General features: G+C 39.5%; 1 protein-coding gene across 1 annotated transcript; it reads right to left on the bottom strand.

Moving 5' to 3' along the window:
* Nucleotides 1-2,871: 2,871 nt before the first annotated feature.
* abi3b (ABI family, member 3b) lies at nucleotides 2,872-20,423 on the bottom strand. Its single transcript, XM_079846168.1, has 5 exons — nucleotides 20,195-20,423; nucleotides 15,351-15,518; nucleotides 14,959-15,153; nucleotides 3,866-3,942; nucleotides 2,872-3,788 (listed from the first exon to the last, which is right to left on the bottom strand). Exons 1-5 carry the CDS (start codon nucleotides 20,324-20,326, stop codon nucleotides 3,188-3,190), a joined length of 1,173 nt encoding a protein of 390 aa, XP_079702294.1. The 5' UTR covers nucleotides 20,327-20,423; the 3' UTR covers nucleotides 2,872-3,187.
* Nucleotides 20,424-20,800: the final 377 nt, after the last annotated feature.

Below are 20,800 nucleotides of genomic sequence, written 5' to 3'. Positions count from 1 at the left end.
TAAGAATGGTAAAAGCAGTTCTAGTCTAATTGTAGCCTAGATGTGAGGTAATCCATTTAGGCTAAACTCTTTGCTTATAGTATTTTATTTAAAATATGCACACATTCAATATTCACTATGTCAAAAGTGCAAAACGTGTCTTATAACATATTTTAATAAAATATGGCGAAATTCCATAAAAAAATATGAACAGTTTACATCACTGTATTATTACTGTGGGTCGTTGAATACATCTATCATAAACAGTTGTCAAATATTAAATGTTTAGCTACTTATATCTCACCACGCACCCCAAAAATGATAAGAGACGTTTCTATTGTTATAATAATGATTGTCTAAAATGTCTACACATAAAGGTAAAAATAGTATTATTTTAATTATAAAAGTGTTTGTTTTCCAGTAGGTGGCAGCAATCCTCCACTAAACCAAAGCACATGTTCACTTTATCATCATGAATGAAAATGAGAAATGTAGATATTTTTTAAAAGTGGATTTTAGGCTACATAAAATGTTGCCATTTTATATAACTGTATTAATTTGTAATAATTTAAATAGAGGCAAAAAAACAAAAACAAATCCCCCTTAAACTGCACAACTTTACAGTAAAAACATTAATAAAGCTTTCTGATATTACAATGTGTGTGGTGGTGTGGTTACGGCCCTGCTTGTCTTGTGTTTTTTAGCGGGCTTAGCTAATGAGGCCAATTAGAGAGAATTATTAATATATATTTTTTTTATAACAAGGGGTTATCAATGATGCTTAGGCTATATTATTAAACTAACCTAAGACAAAATGTAGAATTCAGAAAATAATGTAGATTTTTTCCCCCAAAAGAATATACTGTAACAAAAGCCTTGTTTGTGTAACCTTTTCCCACACAAGTTTGAAATGTTCCAAATGACCCCCAGACATTTTTTATAATAGGTTTGTGTGAATATTGTTTTAAGTTCACTTGGACTTGATATAGCTTTTATTTATACTCTAATGTTGAATGTCTATCATTAATGTTTTAAAAGAAGGAAAAAAAATTCAGAGACATCGGTAGCAGTTTTCATAAAAATATGCCATTACAACAAATATTTCAAATATACTGTCTTTAAGTTGTTTCTACATAAGTTTAGAGAGTAACTGTGGAATTATTACAATGAAAAAATATTAAAAACGCAGATGTTGAATGTGCGATTAATTAGTTACTTTTTTTTAATCGATAAATATATAACTGCCTTACAACTAGATTCACCTTTACATGTTTAATTGTTCATTTTCAAAGCACTAAACTGAGATGTACAGAAACCATCCAAAACATTCAACAGATTTATTTAACCTGGGGACAATTTATTTAGAAGGTTTTTGTGACCTCTTAAACTGTGCAACTCAAAAAAAAAAAAAAAAACGTAGTGAATTTCGGCCATTTCCACCACTGAGTAAACAGGCCTCTGTGAAAGGGGACAGTGTGATACCATTTAGGCGCACCACTTTTGGACAAAACGTATTGTCAGTAATAGACAGAAAACTCTGGAATAGTTTGCCCCTTCCAATAAGAGAATGTCCTACATTGAAAACCTTTAAAACTCACTTAAAACAGTTGCTTCTAGAAAACCAGACATGTACTCACACTGAAAGAGCAAAAACGGCGTTGTCAAACGGTGTTGCTTTTCTCAGAGCTGTTCACGACGGCCAAATCACATTAGTTTGTGATCACTATTTGACTAAACAAACAAAGTTCATAGATTTGATTCCATCTCAATGTGGTATCTGAGCCGACGGGCGCCCCCTGGAGGAATATAGCGGTGATGATGCCCAAAAATATGTCTAGGAAGGTTTTGAGACACAGTGTAGGTATCTTGTTATTACGCAATGACAGACCAACGATACTATAGATATCAGTAGGGTTGCCACCCGTCCCGTAAAATACGGAATCGTCCCGTATTTACAAGCAAAATGACGCGTTCCGTATCAAACCAATACGGGACGCGATTTGTTCCGTATTTTACACAGGTCCACACATAGTTTAATAAACACACAAGGATTTTGTAGTGTGGAGAATACAGGGAGTGCAGAATTATTAGGCACGTTGATTTTCTGATCATATTTTTTTTCCAGGCACATTTGACCAATTCCAAACCACAGTAATCCCAATAACTACTATTGATTTAGTATTTAATCATGTATAAGTGATATATAATTGTTCATGAAGGCTGGAAATGAAAAACACCTTATATTCAGGTGTGCAGAATTATTAGGCATGTTTTCTTTTACAGATAAATTGAGCCAAAAAAGAGATTTAACTCAGACCGAAAAGTCAAAAAGTATGAAATGCCCATGGATGCAATACTAATGCAATACTAGACATTGCAGTTAAGGCGTGACCATTGGACAGTGAAATGCTCGTTGGGTCAGCAGGGTCAGACAAAAACAGGTGGTGAAGAAAAGACACCTGTTAACTGCAAAAGAATTAAGAATTAAGGTGAAGAATTAAGGGTGAAACCATCAGGAACCCTTTAGTCTCCAGCGCCACCATTTTCCAAAGCTGCAACCTACCTGGAGTCTCCAGAAGTGCAAGGTGTCAGGATCTCAGAGACTTCAGTTAGGTAAAGAATCCTAAAAAATGACCCCCACTAGATAAGAATCATAAGCTGAAGTGTTTGGGGGGCAACCAAAGGTGGCAACCCTAGATATCAGTAAACCCCTCGCATATACTATATAACGCGGTTAGGCTACATGAACACGGAAAAATATGATATAGTCTATGTCACAACTTTCACCATTATGAATGCGTTCGATGTGAGTTTAATGCTCTACCTGAACACCGAATTCACTTCAGTTTAAAATAGGCTGACATGTAAAGACTCGGTGCTGCCACCTTCAGTGCAGTGCATGTTTTATTTCCATAAGTGTTGCATGTATGTATCAACATGTTTTGTCTGTGAATATCACAGAATAAAATAAATATACTTTTTCTACAATTTATGTAGAAATATATAATAAAAAAGAATGGGAGAAAAAGTCTTATATTACACACTTTAATATGCTTTATACAAAACAAGATTGCCTTTATTTAATGTTTTTATTCATGTAACATTTAAAAAGAAAATGTCATAATATTTAGTTAAAAGAAGCGTTCAAAAATTCTTGTCCCATTAAATGTTATAGTCTTTTGCATAAAATAATATTGAAATTCAACATTCAAAATGGAAGAGGTGGAGGAGGTGGTGGAACAAATTTTCCTCCAGTATTTGGTGGAGGAGGAGGCGGTGGTGGCATGGAGGCATTTTGGGGAGGTGGAGGTGGTGGTGGAGGTAGCGAAGACCCACTGTAGGCAGAGCTAGGAGGAGGTGGTGGAGGAGGTGGAACAGCTGTCTTGCCCTGAAAAGGAGGTGGAGGAGGTGGAATAGGCACATTGCCCTGAGGAGGAGGTGGTGGAGGAGGTGGAACGGCCATGTTACAAGGGGGAGGAGGAGGTGGTGGAGGATTTGTTGATGTCATTGAGGTATTTTGGCCAGGTGGAGGTGATGGAGGGGGAAACATAGAGCCTCCGTACATAGAATTGGGTGGAGGTGGAGAGGGAGAAGGGGGTGGGGGTGGAGCGTCTCCCATCTCATCATCTAGGAGAGGTGGAGGAGGCAGCATGGACAGGTCGGGATAGGCATATGGAGGAATAGACGGGGAGCGGTCAGGCTTCAGGGAAGGAGACGATAAAGCTGGAGAGAGCTCAGGAGGAGCCGTGAAGCTAGAACCCGCCCAGTCAGGCACTGATGGAGGAGGAACTGCGATACCCAAGAAAGACCTGTAACCACAGCAAATACATCAGGTTTTCTGAAGACAATGGGAAAATGGGACCAACCAAAACAGCAAAAGCCATACCAGTTGAAGGTGCTCCTCTCCTGTGTGCCAAGTTGTTGGAAGGAGTCCTGGCTGTCAGTTTCGTTTTTTGGCTCTTCCTTCGATGTCACAGATCAGCATAATATTTTGAAATAAATAAATCAGTAGGGTTTTAGGCCTAAAATACGGTGCAAATTATTAAATAAAATAGTACAATATTTTAAATTCTATTACAAATACAATTAGAGTAACCTTATAATTAATGATGAAAAACAGTGAAAGGACATTCCCAAATAGCTTTGTTTCCACTTATTTTGGTCTTATAAGTAGACTACATTAAGTCTTTAAAAAAAATATGCAGTCAAAAATGCATTTAAAAATCCCTTTTAAAAAATCGAGTACTTCATTCACGTTATATATATTGAAATATTATTAAAAAAAAAATGTTATATCAATAAATGCTATATATTGCATACACCATCTTTCAAATGTTTGGGATCTGTAAGTTTTCTGATGATGTTTTTGATTAAAAATTAAAGTTAAAGCAGTAATATTGTGAAATATTTAGTGCTGGGAATCGATTAAAAAAAGTAACTTTTTCTGTAATTAATCGCGATTAATCGCAAGTTTTTAATATTTTTTGGAGTTTTTAATATTTTGATATTGTATTCATTTCAGTTACTCTCCAAATGAATGTAGAAACAATTTACATTTACATTTACATTTAGTCATTTAGCAGACGCTTTTATCCAAAGCGACTTACAAATGAGAGCAATAGAAGCAACTACAACAGTCAGAGGCTACAGTATGCAAGTGCTGTAACAAGTCTCAGTTAATCTAACACAGAACACACAGGATTTTTTTTTTATTTTTTTTTTTTTTTTTTTTTAAATAAATTAGACAGACAGAAAAATGAATAGAATGTTAAGTGCTATTCTTGATTGGTCAGGTGCTGCTTTAAAGACAGCATATTATAAATATTTGTTGTAATGACATCTTTTTATGAATGAAGGCCAGTATCACTGATACTAATGGCTCTATGAAACATTAATGACATTACATTACAGTATAACTGAAAGCTACAAATTTCAACATTTATTAGGCTTTAAAAAATAACTTTTCATTTAAGTGAACTTAAAACAATCGTTACATAAACCCATTATAATAAATGTTATTTTCACCTGTGGCCTTCCCTGTTAGACATATACAGAAATGTAATAGTTATCAAACACCTTTCTTAACTGCATAAATAATAAATGAAATATAGATTAATCATCATTAAAGCTACAATTTTCTCAGTTCCCTTTGTTCTTTGATGAACATAAATGACAGACATCATCAGTGCTGCTGTCACTTTAAGATCGGCCGCTGCCGAACATGAAGCGGATTTTCTTAAGTTAATTTAAGACATTATTTAACTAATTTAAGACCCCTATTATGAGAATACCTGACAAAACTGGAGTTTTGGCAAAATTCTCTGTGTTGTTGTTATTGTTTGTTGAAGAGAAAAAGAGAACTCGATGTGTTTACGAGACTGGCGAGTGTGTGTATGTGTGTGTCAGGGTGTCCCTCAATAATCTGACAATGGATGCACCCACACAGACAGGACATTGACATACAGTGTGTTCTCTTGTGTCTTGTCACACTTAGGGTTAGGTTAGGTCATATAATGTAACGCTGGGCAAAAATGGATATACAAACGGACGCTGCGTTAAAGGTGAACTATGTAGGATTTTTGCAGTAAAATATCCAGAAACCACTAGGCCAGTGTTATATATTTTGTTCAGTTGAGTACTTAGAATATCCCAAATGTTTTCAACTATTTGTAAATCGTGAGAAAATTGCTATTTTAACCAAGGAACCGGGACGTGTGAGCTATGCGTGTGAGGGAGTCGCCTGTCGATTGCGTCATATCTGCGTCACCCTCGGTTTCCAGTTTTATTCAGTGAAACGCTTTACTCTCACTGCATTGTGAACAAGTGTGTGAACAAGTGTCATAGCAGCCGCCGAGCGAACGTCATAACTTCCTTTTCAACACACTCAGATATATCTAATACGATAAATGTAACTCCCTCTCCAGTCAACAGATACGGACACAAGGCGTTCTTGTCTACGGGCATTTATTAGTCAAATTATGTCATCCTCGATGCCATCAAACATGCCGTGAGAACTAAATAAAACATAAAGTCACATAAGTTACAGAAATAATAATATTCTCACAGAGAATAGCACATTAATAAACAAACAACACAACGGCAGATAGACTGTTAATAAACCGTCACACAGTTATGCTTTACATTGATAATTACACATCAAAATAACTATGCATACCTCATTGGCTGCGTTAACTCCAGGGAGTGAAAACAGGTAATAAAGGCAACTTCTCTTCCGTGTGTCTCTTGGTGAACTTACAAATGTAATAATGACATTACCAAAAGCTTTGCAAGCCGCAGTTAGCTCTGCATGCGCTACATGCTACGATGCTGGTGCAACATCAATAAACGTCTGAACCAACCAAACACAGAAAAATAGTTCCGCTATACAAGCCTACAAAAACAAGTCAGCTTGAACACATAATTTAAAGTAAAAGAAATACAGATAAATATAAATATATTATGATATATTTAAAGGTGGTTATTTATTAAATTAAACCTATTCTTTTATGGAACTTAAATTAGTCAACTGTCTCTGCTGGCAGCTACACTCCCACCAAATCACAGGTGATTTCTTATTAACTTAATAAACATAAGATTCTAACTTAAAATCATGAGACTTGGTTTAAGTGAGGCAGCAACAACCAAGACTGCTTTATTCAGCTTCAATCAGGGTTACAGTCTTGTGGATAGGCCGTTCTAGGTAAGTCTGCTTTGTGAGCCTCTTTCCTTTGTCATCCAGTGCTGATTCACTGATCAGCAATCGCAGTTTTCTCACACGTCCATCTTCACCAGGATACACTTCAGTGACCTTGGCGAGTTTCCACTCATTTCGTGGTGCATTGTCATCTTGCACGATCACGATATCGTTGACCTGCGCATTTCTGCGGGTTTTTTGCCATTTTTGTCTCTCTTGAAGATTTAACATGTACTCTTTTTTCCACCTAGACCAAAACTCATTGGCTAAGTGCTGAACTTTACGCCATCTTTTGCGAAGATAAAGGTCTTCCCTCACAAAGTCTCCAGGTGGTGGCAAGACTATGGAAGACTTCATCGTCAAAATGTGATTGGGCGTAAGAGGCTGTGGCCCAGCTGGATCACTCAGCAAATGTGCTGTTAAAGGTCGGCTGTTTATAATTGTCATTACTTCGTAAAGGTAAGTTCTCAAAGATGAACTGTCAAGTCTTTGGGATGCCTGATCTAGAATGGATGTCAACACACTTCGTATTGTCCTGATCTGCCTTTCCCAGGCTCCACCCATGTGGCTAGCAGACGGAGGGTTCATGACAAACTCACAGCCCAATCGCTTGAGGCATTCTTGATCCATCTCTTTAATCGCTTCCAGGAACTCACGTCTTGCGCCAACAAAGTTGGTGCCCTGGTCAGAACGAAGTTGTCGAACGTTACCACGCAGAGCAATGAGAGCACGAAGAGAATTGATAAAGGCATCAGTCGTCATATCATCAAGCACTTCTAAGTGCACAGCACGAGAACACAGACAAGTGAATAGCAGGCCATAACGCTTCATTTCCCTCCTTCCATCTTTAACATAGAATGGCCCGAAACAATCCATCCCACAATATGTAAAGGGGGGAGTTGTCTCCATACGTTCACGAGGTAAGTCTGCCATTCTTTGTTCCTCAGTACTCCTTCTGAACTTTCGACACTTGACACACTTGTAGATGTAGGACGACACCGCATGACTGCATCCAAGTATCCAAATCCCGTTAGCCCTTAGCTCGTTCATTGTAATGCCACGTCCTTGGTGTTGCACCCGCTGATGGTAGTGTGCTACCAGTAACTTTGTTATGTGACTGGTCTTTGGTAAGATTGCCGGGTGCCTGATATGAGGATGCAGAGCAGCATGCTCTAAACGACCTCCCACCCTGAGGATGCCTTGTCCATCCACAAAAGGATTTAGCTTTTGCAGGTTGCCTTTGGTTATTTCCTCATTGCACTGAAGACTCTGAATCTCCATAGAAAAGTTCCTTCTCTGGACGATGCTTATGATGGTAAGTTCTGCATCTTCTCTTTCTTCCAGGCTACTGGCTTCGTTGGTTCTTGATGTCAACCCTTTGAACTCTTTGACACATCGCTTAAGCCTAGCGATGGCTTTGACCAACCTCGTCCAGCTGGAGAACTTGAGAAAGCGTTTAAGCAGTGAATCTTCTGTTGTCAATGTCTTATGCACAAAGACCTTACGAACTTCTGGGTCTTCAACTGCAATGTCTCCCACCTTACTATCTCCACTGGGAAGCTCTTTACACCAAAGAAAATCTGGACCGCTAAACCAGTTAGAAGCAATGAGCTCTTTTGCTTTAAGGCCCCTTGACGCATGGTCAGCTGGATTTTCTTCCGACAACACATATCTCCATTGACTTGGTTTGGTACTGTCTTTAATGCGCTGAATGCGGTTTGCCACAAAAACATGGAATCTCCTTGCATCATTGTTCACGTATCCAAGGACGACCTTGGAGTCAGTCCAGAAGAATTCCTGGACCTCTGCTATGTCCAACTCCTTTCTGAGCAGATCACTTGTACGCACAGCAACAACAGCTGCTGACAGCTCAAGTCTTGGAACGGTTGTGACTTTTGTAGGAGCCACTCTGGCTTTGCCCATCACCAAAGCACAGTGAGTTTGTCCTGATGTCCCGATCACTCTCAGATAGCTGCACTCTCCATATCCTGTGACGCTAGCATCAGAGAAGTGATGGAGCTCATATTTCCGGTCTTCTGGAAAACTTGCTGGAAAGTAACATCTGTCTATCTTGAGATCACCTAGATTCTGTAGGTCCAAGAGCCAGGATTCCCATTGTGGTCGAAGATCATCCGACAGTGGTTCATCCCATCCAACCTTGTCCCGGCACATTTGCTGAAGCATCTGCTTTCCGACTAGAACGAATGGTGCTACAAAACCAAGAGGGTCATAGACAGACGCAACGGTCGATAACACTCCTCTTCTAGAGAAAGGTGGTTCACTCACCACTATTCTGAATCTGAACTGATCTGAGGTAATGCACCAGTTAACACCTAGAGCTCTCTCCATTTGGTACTCTCCCAAGGCTAGGTCTTGATGTATTACTGTTTGAGCACACTCTTCTTTGGGGATTGATTCTAGCACCTCCTGGCTGTTAGAAACAAATTTGTGGATGCGTAGCTTGCCATCGCTACAAAGCTGTCTCGCTTCACTGACTAGCTGTTTCGCTTCTTCTTCCGTTGACACACTAGTCAGCCCATCATCCACATAAAAATTTCGTTCAATGAAGCGGATGGATGCTTCACTGAAACGACCTTGCCCTTGTGCAGCAATGTGTTTGAGGCCATAGTTTGCACAGCCGGGAGACGAGGCTGCACCAAACAAATGCACTTTCATCCGAAAGACAGATGGTTCGAAGTGGTAGTCCCCATTCTCCCACCAGAGAAACCTTAGATAGTCTTGGTCTTCTGCTCTTACGTGAAATTGATGGAACATACGTTCTATGTCGCACATTATTGCTACTGGACCCTTGCGGAAACGACAGAGAACACCTACCAATGTATTGGTCAGCTCTGGCCCAGTAAGCAGATGATCGTTCAATGACACGCCTTGAAACTTTGCTGAGCAATCAAACACAATGCGTATCTTGCCTGGTTTTTGTGGGTGATACACCCCGTGATGAGGGATGTACCAAACAGGGCTCTTGTTGATTTCCTCTTCAGGAACTTTCTCAGCATCTCCACGCGTCATTGTTTCGTTCATGAATATTAAGTAGTCCTTGTGGTACTGTTTGTCCTTCTCAAATCTCCTCCTCAAACACTTAAGGCGATGAACAGCACATTTCCTGTTGTCTGGCAGACTCGGTCTGTCTTCTTTAAATGGCAAAGGCATTTCACAGTGACCATCAGGCTTGATCTTAATTCCTTCCTCCATTATTGAAATGAAGCGAAGATCTTCTTGTGAGAAGTGAGCATCCTCCACGCTTCTTTCATTAAAGTCTGACTCCAATATCTTCATAACATTTGGCGGAGTGACTAACTCCTTGACTTGTGTTCGACATATGTATCGGACTTCACTTGTCAGATTGGCAGATGACTGAAGGCATGGCATTACTTGTTTGACAATAGTTCTGTGGCTGCATCCAATTGCATCTCCGTAGTCGACACAGGAACTACCAGGGCCAACAATACTCCAGCCGAGGTCGGTTTTTTGAGCAAAAGGCTCCTCATCTCTGCCTGACACAACTTCTCTGGGTAACAGGGCTTGAGAACAATTGTAACCTATAAGCAGACCAACGTCACAGTCAATTAAAGGAGCAATCTCGTCTGCAAGATGCTCTAGATGAGGCCATGCTCTTGCTGTCTTGGGTGTGGGAATGTGACTTAAATTGACAGGAATGAAGTCTCTTGAATAGGTTACTGGAAGAGTGATTTTCTTAGTTGAATAAAACCCTCTGATCTGCAACCCAGTTACCTTCTGACTTGGAATGACTGTACTTCTCGATGACAATGTTGAGAGTTTTAGTTGCACTGGCTCCTTCTGTGTGTCCAGAGCATCTGCCTTTTCTTTCAGGATAAAGGTGGTGTCACTTTGGTTATCCAGTAAAGCATATACGAGAACTTCATGCTCTGGGCTACTTGTTGTTGACAACCACACTGGAATAACGGTGGACGTGTATGTTCCATTCATGTTTTGCACCACACGGTTTGAGGTGGCTTCCATAGAAGCTTCCTTTGACTGCTTAGAATCCGTCCTTTCCTTTGACCTCTCCTTCTCTTTGACCCGGTCTTCATGCAAACAGGTTGGGTGCTTCCTTTTACATGTGTCGCAGACACTCCTCCATTCACAGTTCTTAGAACGGTGTCCTGTCTTCAAGCATCCAAAACACAGTCCTTTAGTTTGCACAAACTTGACCCTTTCTGAAATGGACTTTTCTTTGAACTTTCGACATGTTTGAATGCCATGGTGCAATTTCTCACAAAAGACACATGTTTTAGGCTCTGGGTTTTCTTCTGAGCTGCTTGCTAGCACCTTTGCACCAACATTTCGAGGCTTTGGGGTCTTAACCTTTTCACTATCACCAGACTTCAAAGCATGAAGAGATGTCACAGGGTTGCATGCTATCTTGGCTTCTCTTGCCACAAACTGAACAAATTCACTAAAGCTTGGAAAATCATGTGTCGATTCTTCAACCGTCAGGACCTTTCTGTTCCATCTAGCTATTAGCCAATCAGGAAGCTTGTTGAGCATTCTTTGATTTTCACTGCAGTCATTTAGGACTGCAAGACTCTTGATCTGCAACGTTGCTGCTTCACAGCTTCGTAGAAAATCTGAGAATTCTCTTAGTTCAATGCTGTCCTTGGGTCCTATTTTTGGCCATGAAGTTATCTTATCCCTGAAGGCCTTGGCAAGCACAAAGGGGCTTCCATACCTTTCTTCCATGATGTCCAATGCTGAATAGTAGGCTGCATCCGTGCCTAGCAGGAAGTAACCCTCAATAGCTTTCTTTGCAGGTCCTCCAACATACTTGCGGAGGTAGTAGACCTTCTCATTCACTGGAATATTCTTCCTACCGATCAATGTCTCAAAGGACGTTTTCCAGTCTTTGTACCTTAGTGGATCTCCATTGAAAACAGAAGGCTCTGGTATTGGGAGATGGCTTGCGTTGATCGACTCTGTTATTGCTTTGGCAAGTGCTGTAGTGCTATCTTCTTGATGAGCAATGGCAGCAGGTTGCACACTTTCAACAGTATGTGTCACCATAGCAGGTTGCACATGTGTGGCGTTTTGTGGTGTTGCCACATGATGCACAGAAAGACTTCTTTGGGTAGTTTTAGATTCTGTTTTCACATGCTTACTGCTATGGAGCAACTCTGATATCTCTTCGTCCGAGCCCACTTCATGTTCGTAGACCTGTAGACGGGCTTTTGCAGCATTCATTTTTTTAACTGTCTCTAAGCGCTCTAACTGCCTGCGCTTCTCTTCTAATAAATTTTTTCGTGCAGCATTTTCTTCTTCTTGCAGTGCAAGCCTCTTTCTGTTCTCAACTTCGAGGTTCCCAAGCTCTTGTTCCTTAAGTTCCATGTCTTCTAATACCTTTAATGTGGCTTGAGTTGCAGCTAGCTCTGCTGCAGCTTCCAGTTTCTTTGAAGAGGTCAGGCTTGATTGCTTTGAACTGATGCTTGCAAACTTTGAACTTCGTGAACATATACTAGACCTTTTGGAGGTTGCGCGTGTAAGCACTGAGCCAGTCTCAGTCCAGTATGCTTGTTCTTTGTGAGTAACTGGTATCTTTTCTCTTAATTCAAGAGAATCCTCTGCCTGTTCCAATAGCTTTCCTGAGACAGCATTACACGTGTCTACTCGGCGGCGCGTCTTGCCATCCGGAGTAGTGTGTTGGCGTAAATCTTGATAAGCTTGTTTTACACTTGTTGAAGCGTTACTGATCTTGGTTATGTAGGTTTGCAGGATTTCAGTGGAGAATGTTCCATCGATTGCTTTCCTAGTCTCTTTTGCAAGAACTTTCCATTTGTCATAAGAGGAAGTAAAGCGATGTTGAAGCTTTTTAGTTTGGCTGTCATACAGTTCTTGACCTTTTTCAGTGAACTCTCTGGTTCTTTGGCTTCTTCTTAGACTTTCTTCTACAGCAGTTGGAGTCGCTACCTCAGTCTCTTTTGATGGGTTTGCATCTATATTAAGGTCTTTTAACTGCTGCTGTAAACCTGTTGCTCCATTGTTAGCATCTAAGCCCTTTTCATTTGTCTCATACTCGTGCTCAGACATTTTGATATTTTTTTTTTTTTGAATTGGCACTTTAACACCTTTCGTTTAGTAGCTAAACTAAAAATTAGCTAAATAAAGTAAGTGACAAACCTAGCTTAATGTTACCAGTAAGCTTTTGTTTACATTATAATAATGTACCTTAACGTTACCTTTAGATTTAACCAAGTTTGTTTGTACAGTGTGCTCTGTTAGAAACACTTTCCACAATGCAAATTTACTTATTTTCACTTAAAACAGAATAAACACTTCTCCTTAATAGCAAATTAATAAAAAAAAAAGAAAATATTATGATGGTCTCTTTAAATAATTCTTTACCCTTAAAATCGATTAGCAGTAAATAACTTGGTGAGTTGAGCAATCACTTCAACATGTAAACATGCACATCACAAATTAACATTTAACTTTTAGCACTTATAGAGCCCCTTTAGCAATTGAAGGTTATTCCACTTCTTAATATTTAACTTGTTTTAAATATTCAACTTCTTGTAGGTTTAACGATGCAATGCTCCCGGGTTCTGCTTGCCTCTTAATAAGTTAACCTTGTATGCACAGTCTTATCTTTTGACGCTCACATTCAATGTAAACGTGCGTGCAGCTCCGTTGACGGACGGCAGGCGCGGTTCATCTTCTCCCCCACGTCTCCACCTCGTGTCGAGCAGGCTGAGTTCTCACTGTAACTCCCTCTCCAGTCAACAGATACGGACACAAGGCGTTCTTGTCTACGGGCATTTATTAGTCAAATTATGTCATCCTCGATGCCATCAAACATGCCGTGAGAACTAAATAAAACATAAAGTCACATAAGTTACAGAAATAATAATATTCTCACAGAGAATAGCACATTAATAAACAAACAACACAACGGCAGATAGACTGTTAATAAACCGTCACACAGTTATGCTTTACATTGATAATTACACATCAAAATAACTATGCATACCTCATTGGCCGCGTTAACTCCAGGGAGTGAAAACAGGTAATAAAGGCAACTTCTCTTCCGTGTGTCTCTTGGTGAACTTACAAATGTAATAATGACATTACCAAAAGCTTTGCAAGCCGCAGTTAGCTCTGCATGCGCTACATGCTACGATGCTGGTGCAACATCAATAAACGTCTGAACCAACCAAACACAGAAAAATAGTTCCGCTATACAAGCCTACAAAAACAAGTCAGCTTGAACACATAATTTAAAGTAAAAGAAATACAGATAAATATAAATATATTATGATATATTTAAAGGTGGTTATTTATTAAATTAAACCTATTCTTTTATGGAACTTAAATTAGTCAACTGTCTCTGCTGGCAGCTACAATAAACAGAGTTGCGTTACCTCAAACTCATGACTGGAAAAGAGGAAGTTGTGCCGGCAACCGTGTCATAATAAAAGTCCCGCCAGCGACTATGCCATAATAACAGTCCCGCTCTTCAATCGCTCCTGCGGCCTTGCTCAGCTCCACAACACTCGGTCCTGCTCTGCTTCACTACAGTAATGTTAATAATCGCATCCATGAACATGATTTCTGCCCGAGTCCTATCCCGATTCTTTTCCACCGGCTGTGAGGTGAAGACCACATGTCCCGAGATTCTGCGCTCAAACGTGCCGTCATCAAACTACGCCTTTGTTTTGAACAGGCGACCTCTAGTGGACGGAAAAGTTACATAGTGCAGCTTTAAATGCATTTAATGCGTTAAACGGAAAAAAAATTATCGCCCGCGTTAACTTGCCCAGCACTAGAAATATTATTACAAGTTAAAATATATATTTTTAAAACATAATTTATTCCTGTGATCAAAGCTGAATTTTCAGCATCATTACTCCAGTCTTCAGTGTCACATGATCCTTCAGAGATCATTCTAATATGCTGATATGGTTTTGATATTGTAATAAGAATTACTTCTTATTATCATTACTGAAACTTTTGTGCTACATTTGAAATGTCTTTAATGTCATTTTTGATCAATTAAATGCACAGTTGATGAATAAAAGTATACAATTATTATTAGTATTATTTTAAATCGTACTGATCCCAAACTATTGAACATTAGTATCTAAGGCTATAACATAATATATAGAATACAAATATGTTAGGCCTGATCCAAACATTAGATCACATGACTTAAATAATATAATATATAACATTAAAAATTTCTTATTTTCTTTTAATTTAATCACAACAAGTAAAAAAACAGCAGAGTTATTTTTGGATGTATATTTGCTCACATTTTTGCTGCCTTCCCAGTGGCTGTGGCCCAGTTTGTCCAGGCAGGTGTAGGATATGGGAACACGTCTGTACACACGAAACGGCTCCTGTCCTCCTGCTGGGGGGACCATCTTCACCGTCCGGGGAACTTTTGACTGTTTGGTCAGCACTCCGATCTCTCTCCGGGCAATTTTCTCCTTGTACATGCCAACTGTCTGAATGTGAATGCTGACATTAAGAGGCTATTTTTGGCATATGCAACTTTGACAAGATTATTATGTCTGTTAACCCTGCAAACACTGTGTTTAATATTTCTACAGTAGCATTGTCCTGACTCGCCCTTAGTAATGACTGGCATTGTATTTCACAAGATTCAGATGGTGCTTTCCGTTAAGTGATAACCGAAGCTCACCAGATTCAGCATGTTGACGGAGGACTCCATCTGTTTGAGCTGAAGCGTCTGCACATCTAAAAGCTTCAGCACAGACGTGGCCAGATTGCTTATCTGGTACGAGACACTGGCCAGGGCCTGCGCGGTGAGAGCTTTGGACTCTTCAACCACACTTTTGGTGTCCTCCACCTAAAGGTAAATAATCATTTTCAATATTTAAACTCTTCCAAGTTTTTTAAATAAATAACAGCAGATTGAAAGAACTCCAGACTCAGTCCTGGCCTGTGGATCTATCACATCTGAACCATGTAATCAAGGTCTTACATTTTATTTCATAATCTGAATATTACAGAAAAGTGTGTTGTGTCTGAAAAATGCTACATTTGTAGCCTGACGTCGTCATACTCAATTCTAGTCAGAGTATGAGTCTGATACTGCTAGTACTTACCAACACGATTATCATTTTTGAGAGAAATAGTTAAGGTGAATTCATATACGAACAAGTTCTCTGTTTAGGATTAGAACAAATTCAACCCAAGCGCTCTTTGTTGACGTGAATAATTATGTATACTGTGGATCATCTGTCCATTATCGTATAAAGCCCGCCCTGACAATTTGATTGGTCCGAACAGCTCTGGTTCGAGCATAGTTGCTCCACAACGGATCAAGTCCAGACCGAACTTCTGGACCTCAAATGTTGTGGCCGGGGCTAAGTTCGGCTGGCATCCAGGCATGTGCAGTTTTGGGCCATAAATCGTGCAATGTGAACTCGGCATAAACAAACAACGAAAAATAACTTTACCCTGAATATATCGGGGGGCTTTATGCTCACCAAGGCTGCATTTATTTCCGGCCCGGTTCTATGGGGTTGCTTGAGGGTACTAAGCACCCTCAAACGAAAGCAAGAGCATCCTCAGTTGATACTGTAATAATGTCATATTGAAGAAACAGATTCAGCAAACGCTCCAGTGTTTATTTGTGTGTGCGCTCTGGAGAACATCAAATGTTTCAATTTACAATGTGATTTTACAGCGGTGAGCAATGTAGCCAATAGAGCTCCGGAGGTTGACGTCACGCAGACTAAACTCCGACATTTTGGCAGGCAATCAGGGGAGCGCTAGAGCGGCTGTAGCATTGGTATCTATAAAATAATTTAAAACCAGACTGTTTAAACCTTACTATTTCAACATGATGGACAGCTGATGTGCCCCAGGATGCCAGAACAGGTGGGGGAAAGCAAAGGGGAATTCATTTTATCGCAGTAAGTTGTTGAAATGCCGTGAATTTCAGTTTATTCTTCATTCTTAACTACTTTTGCCTCACATAACTAATGATAAAAATAAGTTCCCATTAAATACGATACTTAATCATGAATAACAGAAGTGCTTTTATATATAAATGACATTTAGAAACTGTAGGCTATTTGAAACTAAATTAAGGATCAATAATTACTGAAAGAAAATAAGAAATGACATTTATTGATTATGACTGATTTTATTTGAAATGCACAACACGGACCGATGGAACAGACGCACACAGCGGCGCGCTGTTTTGGACGGGTTTGTGTTAACCGCTTAATCTATTCACATGTTTTCTCTCTTAAAATGTAAGCGCATGTAGGCCTATATGTCAGCATTATTATATACGTGTAAATAATTGAAGTCTGACATGTAAAACAAGTTCAGTCTGCCTGCTATTCTATCTGTTATTGTTACTCCTGATAGAAGGCTTCTGTAAATATTTAATTTATACGTAGATTTAGTCTTCAACTAAGTTTAATGGTGCAACGCAAAAATATTTAGTAGTCCATAAATTGTAACTTGCCCATTTACATCAAAACTAGGCTAGTTGTAATTTGCGCACAGCTGGTGCTACAGGTGTCCTGACAGGAAAGCTATCCGTTCCTTTATCGATACACGTGAAAAGCACCCCGGGGGCATTATAGGGATCTGTTTTGTTTAAGTTTTGCTATGTACAAGTTTATGTCTTTGTGCAGTGAACTCTGTTGCCTTGAAACTCATGCTGGCACCGGCTGTTCCTGCCTGCTAAAATGGCGTCGTAAACAGATCACGTGACCTCCGGAGCTCTACAGGGGCAGTTGTGGCCTAATGGTTTGAGAGTCAGACTTGTAACAAGAACCACACGAGTGTGCAACACGAGTCCTGAAAACTGAAGCCAAAGCGTCTTGATCGCGGATGCAGTATAGGTCATAAACCCCCCCTCTCCATGAAATGTAATGGGACCTAGACAAACTAAACAATCAAATTACACTTCAAAGATTTTTTTTCCAAAGATGGTTTCTATCATTTTAGGTTGTTTTTAGGTTTTAGGTTGTTTTTATCACGCTGATGTTAGTTCAAGTGTTCGCTCTTTAAATACGTTTGGTTTTAGTTAGTTATGTGATGCTATAAAAACGGGGGTGTAACGTTATGATTGACAGCTGAGATTGACAGCTTCTCTGAGTAGTGACTGAGGCACTAACAGACTTTTTTGGGAACTTCAGGAGGCGATTGGAGCTTTAACTTTAATCTCTACATTTCCAAAATGGTTTATTGCACAAAAAGTTGATTAGGCGGGAGTGTGGGCGGCATGGGGGTCACTAGGCCCTTTTTAGGCCGTTCTACCCAGCCCCACTAAAAAAATATGTGATTAACCTTTAAAACATAAGAAACTGGCGGGAGGCTTCGGTTTCGTCCCGTCTGTTCTTTAATCCGCAGCTGCGTCGATCAGAGCGCACGTTAGAAGCAGAGGTGTGTGCGTTGATCTGAGCCTCATTGCTCTGTCACCGCTCGTCAGTGTCAAAATATTTGAGAAAACCAATCAAATCAGAGTAGGCGGGCTTTATGTTCACACAGAAACTGCTGAGGCTGTGCGTGAATTTTAGCAGCACGACTCGATGTCAAATGAGAGATATGTAAGTAGCTAAACTAAACATTTCACTGGAAAATTAATAAACTTTTGTCTAACTTCGCCATTTTCTTCAGATTAGGCATAAGATTAATAAAGAATGGGTGCATATTGTAAATTAATATAATTCCATTTTGTAGCCTTCAGTAAATTAAAAAAGCTCAGCTTTTTTTCTGCCTGTATTGGGCATAAGATTAGTAATGAATGTGTGCATATTGTGAATTAATTTAATAAACTTAGTTACCTAGATTTCCTGGTAGCCTTCCTTCAGTAAATTAACGTGTCAACGAAAATGATTCATAAAACATATAAATATTAGTTAAACATATGTTTACTTTCTTCACTGACGGAAATGTAAAAAACTTTATTAGTCATATCTGCCCACTGAAATGATTTTCAAGTTAGTGTTATCTAATATATTTTGGCCTTCAGAACATCTTAAAATGCACATATGTAGATAATAGAAAACAAAATTTTCTCGGGGGAGCATGCCCCCCCAACTACCTCACATTTGGGATCTCAGTGATTACATATCTGCCTACATTGTATGATTAAGGGATGAACAATATGGTCATGCAGAATAATACTTGCAGCATTGCATTTGCATGCAGCATTAATATTTGCTTTATAAGTATAAGTAATAATAATAAACAGCCAATATCCTAATATGCATACTAATAAACTACTAGTTATTAGTGAGAATTGGACCCTAAACTAAAGTTTTACCATTTTTTTCATACCCTCACTGGGGGCTGAGCCCCCTAAAATGAAAATCCTAGAATCGCCCCTGGTGGGCGGGACCTTGATATCACGGCTCAACTTCGAGGCCCAAAATGTCAGCGCCATATTTGAACACTGGCGGCTTCACTTACGTCAACGGAAGAGAGTGAAGGCGCATCGTCTTTTTTTTAACAGTCTATGAACCTGAAGGTCGCAGGTTCAATTCTCAATACTGGCAGGGAACAACTGAGGTGCCCTAGAGTAAAGCACCTATTTATCCCCCAATCGCTCCCAGGGCCCACTGCTCCGAGTGTGTGTATCCACGGTTTACAGTGTGTGTGTGTTCACCACTCACTGCTCCTAAAGAGTGCACTGACTTGGATGGGTTAAATGCAGAGGACAAATTCTGAGTATGGGTTACCGTACTTGGCCTTCACTTCACTCACTTCAATCACAGTCATGTTTGTTGATCTCTTGAACGAAATGGCCAATTAGACGAGTTGAATTTAGTCAGAGTTTAGTCTGGTTTTTGTTCAGAGTTCTGCATGCTCGCGAATCCTCTCATTAAAAAAGTGTAGACACAATGTAAGTAAGAGAGTCACTGTGCAGTGTGGACATCTTCGCTGATTATAGCGGAATTTCGTGAGATTGTGATGAACTGAGAAGAGTGACAGCTCTTTAGTGATTATAAAGGGAGCGGTCTTTGAGTATAATCCTTAATATTAAAGACCTGCAAATTATATTATATGAAGGCGTTTGCAAACATGCTGCTTTCAATAATAACAGACCTCCAGGATACAGAGATGGATCCCTAGATAAACATGTTAAGAACAGTTTTCATGGAGTACGAGGAATACATACCACAGCCTTGTTTAGGCATGTATGCCCTCAGTACAAACAGCACAAGGCTGAAGACTGGAAAAGAGTCCAGCCTTAAGAAAGGTGTTCCGTAATCCATGTGAATAATTCAGAGAAATTGAGCTTTGAATACTTGTACTTGTATATTTTGCAAATGTAATAAAATCCAGTTTTTAAAATGTAGTTAAACCCTTACAAGAAGCGTCATTCACATGCATCATACATCATTTTTATATCATACTATATATGTTTTTGGAATAATGTAAACAAGATCACATAACATCAAATAAACTCTATAAAATACCCTATTTATGAGAAACAGATCAAATCTTATTAAAGCAAATTTGATGTACAGAAAAACAATCAAAGAGATGGCTCACACTGAGGTATTTGTTCTGACAGTAATCGGCCACCCTGTGCAGGTTGCTGTGGTTGTCTAGAAGAGCTTTTCTTGCCGTCGGAACCTCTTGAAGGATTTTGTCTATGCATTCTTTACAGTTGTTGTCTCTCATTGTGCCGGTCTGCAGTGTGATGTGTGCTGCTGCTTATGGCTCCTCTCCTCTGACTCTGGTAAGACAAAACTAAGGTGAGCCAGAGAGCGACTGAAGTGAAGACGACAGGTGCAGACATGTTGGGAGAGTGGGTGTGTTTGTAAAGAAGTTCTGCGCACACTTTCAGATCTCACTATAATCTTTAGTGCACACTTGCTAGAGTGTTTTTACGGGATCTATCTATCTATCTATCTATCTATCTATCTATCTATCTATCTATCTATCTATCTATCTATCTATCTATCTATCTATCTATCTATCTATCTATCTATCTATCTATCTATCTATCTATCTATCTATCTATCTATCTATCTATCTATCTATCATCTGTCGTCTGTCTGTCTGTCTGTCTGTCTGTCTATCTATCTGTCTGTCTGTCTGTCTGTCTGTCTGTCTGTCTGTCTGTCTATCTGTCTGTCTGTCTGTCTGTGTGTC

Source organism: Gobio gobio (assembly GCF_949357685.1).
Source record: "Gobio gobio genome assembly, chromosome: 20".
NCBI classification, from domain to species: Eukaryota; Metazoa; Chordata; class Actinopteri; order Cypriniformes; family Gobionidae; genus Gobio; species Gobio gobio.
The sequence above is the reverse complement of the archived record's forward strand: the minus strand, read 5'-3'. Positions and strand labels throughout refer to the sequence as shown.